The sequence below is a fragment of the Loxodonta africana genome, chromosome 7 (genome assembly GCF_030014295.1).
Source record: "Loxodonta africana isolate mLoxAfr1 chromosome 7, mLoxAfr1.hap2, whole genome shotgun sequence".
Lineage (NCBI taxonomy): Eukaryota > Metazoa > Chordata > Mammalia > Proboscidea > Elephantidae > Loxodonta > Loxodonta africana.
This window is the reverse complement of record NC_087348.1, coordinates 27067562-27072891: the sequence shown is the minus strand read 5'-3', so window position 1 is coordinate 27072891 and position 5330 is coordinate 27067562. Positions and strand designations below refer to the sequence as shown.

General features: G+C 37.3%; 1 protein-coding gene across 1 annotated transcript; it reads left to right on the top strand.

The window, feature by feature from the left end:
• The first annotated feature begins 1208 nt into the window (after nt 1–1208).
• LOC135231880 (olfactory receptor 5L2-like) lies at nt 1209–4917 on the top strand. The gene is made up of 2 exons (XM_064289084.1): nt 1209–2300; nt 4892–4917. Exons 1-2 carry the CDS (start codon nt 1382–1384, stop codon nt 4915–4917), a joined length of 945 nt encoding a protein of 314 aa, XP_064145154.1. The 5' UTR covers nt 1209–1381.
• Nucleotides 4918–5330: the final 413 nt, after the last annotated feature.

The following is a 5330-nucleotide window of genomic DNA, read 5'->3' as shown; positions in this document are numbered from 1 at the left end:
CACAATCATGATAGCACATGTATCTATGAATGCGGGAGGGAGGGCAGAGAGTAAAATTCCTCAACTTCTGTATGTTTTTGCTCCGTGCAAAATGTCTGGATTGCAGCTCCCACTTGCATAGACTAGGTAACATAACCACTCCCCCTAGTCTACTCTGTGAGGACTTTGGAAAATTTTTATTTGCCTCTTTTTTAACATGGATAAAATATGTGGTTTTCAGGATTGTAGGCTGACACTAAATTGATTACATGTAACATCTCTCTCGATTCATACCTCTACACCTACATCAACAGCTACATCTGTTCCCAGGTATACTATTAGTTATCCTGTCTTTAATTAACTATGTCTGAAACTTAATTTCAAACACTATTGTGATTTTTCCATTATACTCATGCTGTATATCACTTTTAACAATTTGTCTGTTTTTTATACATAATATTTTCTTATTTTTAATATAAACATCACTGAAATGTAGCTTTGAACATGATTTTTCAAAATTTTGTTGATAATCCTGTCTTTCCTTGCTGAATTATCATAGCACACCTGTCTGACTCTAGGAGGGAGGGCAGAGAGTAAAATTAAACATTTCTTACAATACATGCCTAAGAATAAAATTTCTCTTCCATGAGAAAGATCATTTAACTTTTTATTGTTGTTTTGGATTAATGTTAATGTTTGGGATATTTGCTTTTTAAATGCTTCCTGGAAAAGTTTATACGACAGTTAGTATTGCTAGCATTGACTATTACCCTTGTAATTAACAAAATCACTTGGTTAATTAGATAAAGTAAAAAGATCATGAATTCCACAGTCTAATTATCTTCTTTCATTCTGCATAATATCGTATGTAAAAAGGTCTTTATAAGCTACTGATCTCAAGGAAGTTTGTCACATTCCATAGCATTGGATATACACAGTATGTAGCTCTTGTACTGCAAATATGTTACCGATAAACTGAAAGACAAAAAAAAAAAAAAAATGTGTTATACAGGATCACAACAGCTGTTGTCCTAACTGGATATAGCTCTTTAAGGTTTTCAGGGAACAGGAGCTAATTTCTATGGAGCTGTAAAGCATAACATTGAATCTATTTCAAAATTCTATCAAGCCACTAAGTCATCACCTCAATCTGTATGCAGATAAATTCTGAGAAACATTCAAGGCTTCGGTTGATGACTACTTTTAATCGGTGGGATCGACAAAAGTTATTCACGTTTTGAATGGTTTGACAATTGCATTTTTCTTATATATAGTTTTCTCATAAAAACTATTTTTCATATCAATATTCTATTTCTGTGAAGCTGATACGAAACTCTTATTCTCTTCTAGGAGAAAGACAAAAGATTTAATTTGTTTTCCCAAACCTGAAACATAGCAGAAAATGGTGGAGGAAAACTGCACCGTGGTGACAGAGTTCATTCTCCCCGGACTATCAGACATCCCAGAGCTGAGAGTCTTCCTCTTCCTGTTTTTCCTTCTAATCTATGACATCACAGGTGTGGGCAACTTGGGCATGATCGCACTGATTCAGGTCAGCAGTCAGCTTCACACCCCCGTGTACTTTTTCCTCAGCCACTTATCCTTTGTGGATTTCTGTTACTCCACAATCATTGTGCCTAAGATGCTGGCCAATATCATAAACAAGGACAAAGCCATTTCTTTCCTGGAATGCATGGTGCAATTCTATTTGTTTTGTGCTTATGGACTCACTGAGGTTAACTTGCTGGCTGTGATGTCCTACGACCGCTTTGTGGCCATCTGCAGCCCACTGCTGTTCATGGTCATCATGTCCCAGAAGCTCCATGTGGAGCTGATGTCTGGCTGCTACCTGTGTGGAACAGTGTGTTCTCTGATGCACTTGTGTTTAGTTCTTGAGATCCCATCCTATCGATCGAATATGATTAATCATTACTTCTGTGATCTACTTCCTCTCTTATCTCTTGCCTGTTCTGATGTCTCTATGAATGAATTGCTTTTGCACATTGTGGCCACTGCCAATGAGATCATCACCATTGTGGTCATCCTCACCTCCTACTTGTTTATTCTCATCACCATCCTGAGGATGCGCTCTGCAGAGGGAAGGTGCAGAGCGTTTTCCACCTGTGCTTCCCACTTCACAGCCATCGTTGTCTTTCATGTAACAATTCTTTTTGTTTACTGCAGTCCCAGTTCAGGCAACATTCTGGATACAGACAAGATAGCCACGGTGTTCTACACTGCAGTGATTCCCATGCTGAACCCCCTGATCTACAGCCTGAGGAACAAGGATGTGAAAGAAGCTTTCAGGAAAGTGATGGGATTTAACTTACTTTCCAAGGGGACATTTTCTTAGCTGGACTTAAAGTTTCAAAAGGAACCTTTAAGGATGGATTTAAGTTTTGATAGAAATGGATGAATGGAAACCGGGGAAGGACATTAGTGAACTAGGGTTCTATGCATGAGTCTTTGTTGTCTACTCACCTTTTAGACTTCTCTTAAATTTCCCAGAGAAGAACATTGTTCAAATATATCTACCGTCTTTGCTGCTATCCTCCAGCCTCTGAGTGTTTTGATCGGGTTTGTGGGATGGTACTGTTAAGCCTCATTTTTTTGATTTGTGGTTACACATATATGTTTCCAACAAAGTACATATAATGAGACATGTCTTTACAATGCCCTTAATGCATATAACCATTCTTATTGAATTAAATAATTCCTTTTCTTCAGAGGAATAACTATACATTTGTCTCATATTTATATATATGTAAATATGTATTATATATAAACCTGATGCCATCAAGTCAATCCTGATTCATAGCGACCCTATAGGACAGAGTACAACTGCCCCATAGGGTTCCCAAGGGGAGGCTGGTGGATTCCAACTGCTAACCTTTTGGTTAGCAGCTGCGCTCTTAGCCACTGTGGCACCACGGCTCTAAGCATATAATACATAGATAATTAAATATACATATATATATATTTTAATTTGGACTGAGCTTCCCATGTGTTTTTGGATATTTGTAGGAATTAATTTTTAGTCATTTTTTGGTTATTATCTCTTTTACTACTTTTTTCTATTGCAATTTTGGTAGTTTTGCACCTTTTAAAAAAATTCTTACCTGTAAAATGAATGCAAGATTATTCTACCTGTCTCATGAGCTCCTGGGTGGTGCAAATAGTTAAGGAACTTGGCTATATACCAGTGGTTTGGAAGTTCAAGTCCACCCAGGTGTGCCTCAGAAGAAAGGCCCAATGGTGTGCTTCTGAAAAAGTCAGCTCTCAAAAACCTTATGAAACAGAGTTCTACTCTGACATATATGGGATCACTGAGATTCGGAGTCAAGTTGAGGACAATGGTTGGTACTTCTCATAATTTTATCATGGAAATTAAATAAACAATGAATCTCAAATTCTTAGTGTTATATATGGTATAATAAATACATTTGATTAGTAAATTAATTGCACTAATTGTTATTATTGTTTGCTCTGTTTCACCATACTTTATGCTCTGTATTTCACTTCAATTCTTGATTAAACAAGTAGATCATGTATTTGATCCCTTATCTTTTTCAAGTTTCTGTGTCTTTGTTAATGTTGTTTTTGAAATTATTTTAACCATTTTTACATTTGTAAATCTTACCTATAGTATTAATTTCCTGAGGCTCCTGAACAGATTATCACAATGTCGATGACTTGAAAGAACAGAAATTTATTCTCGTGTTAGTTCTGGAGATCGAAAATCTGAAATCAGTATCATTGGGCTGAAATCAGGGTTTTGCCAGGGCCAGACTCTCTTTAGGGGCTCATGGGAAGAATTTATTCCCTGTCTCATAGCTTTTGGTGACTTCCAGTTTTGCTTCGCTTGTGGCCCTATCACTCCAACCTCCAATGCCATCATCTTCAAACCTCTCTCCTGTCTTCACAGCATCTTCCTCTATGTGTGTTTATTTACATGCTAAATCATAAAACTGCAAGGACATGGCACACACAGAAAGCACTCTTACTAACATATCCTAAAAAGTTATATTTGGAGCAAAGATCATGTGTTAACTATTTAGAAAATATTCCAGTATCCCTGTCACAGTTACTTATTATTTCAATTAAATAAATGAACACATGCTAGGTGAAAAATATGGAGTTATGTTGTATTTAAAATGAAAATATGGCACTGCCTTGAAATTCAAATGTTTTAAATGAGGTGAGATTTCTCATATTACCTGAGCAATTTTGCATTTTAAGATAAAGGTAAGGGAAATTGTTCACCTTGAACCTCCAACTGGAGCAGTTTATCAACCTTGGTGATCTTGCCATTTTGGGTCAGACAATTCTTTGCCATGGAGTTCAGCCCTGGGAACTGTAGGATGTGACAGCCTCTCTGGCCTCTACTTATTAGATGAAAGCAGCACCCTTCCTCTCCTCCCTGACCCACCTCTGAGAATTCTGACAAGCAAAGCTATCTCCAGGCATTGTTAAATGTTCCATGAGGAGAAAAGTCACCCATTCTTGGGACCACTGAACTAGTGGATCAATATACTTCAGCTCCAGCCTTCTCATAGGAACCTTCCACATTGAACTTCCCTGAGTTTACAAAGCTTGAAGTGAAATTCAAGGCTGTTTTGTCTAAATCAAATATATCTTTCCCGCCATACTTTTCTTCATTAGACAACACATTCTCTCTAGACCTCATTTTAACTATTTTTTTGTGCTTTAATTGACAGTTTACAGTTTAAGTCAGTTTCTCATACAAAAATTCGTGCATACATTTTTATGTGATCCTAGTTGCTTTTCCTATAATGTGGCAGCACACTCCTCATCCCAACCTGGATTTCCCATGTCCGTTCAACCAGTTCCTGTCCCTTTCTCATCTCGTCTCCAGATAGGAGGTGCCTATTTAGTCTCATGTATGTACTTACTAAGAAGCACACTCTTCTGGAGTAACATTTTATGTTTTATAGTCCAGTCTAATCTTTGTCTGAAAAACTGGCTTCAGGGATGGTTTTAGTTTTGTCCTAACAGAGCCCATGGAGACCCTGTCTTCCAGGGTTCCTCCAATCTCAGTCAGACAATTAAGTCTGGTCTTTTTAGTAGAATTTAAGTTCTGCACTCCACTTTTCTCCTGCTCTGTCAGGGATTGTCTGTTGTGTTCGTTGTCAGGGTGGTCATTGGTGGTAGCCTGGCATCATCTAGTTCTTCTGGTTTCAGGCTGATTTTAATAATCTACCACTCTGAAGCCAAGACATGTTTCTTTGGACATTTTCCAGATACACAAAAACATATCACATCATTTTATTTTGTGTTTAACCAACTTTTGATTAAAACTTTTGATCAGAACTGTTTAATTGCTCATATGT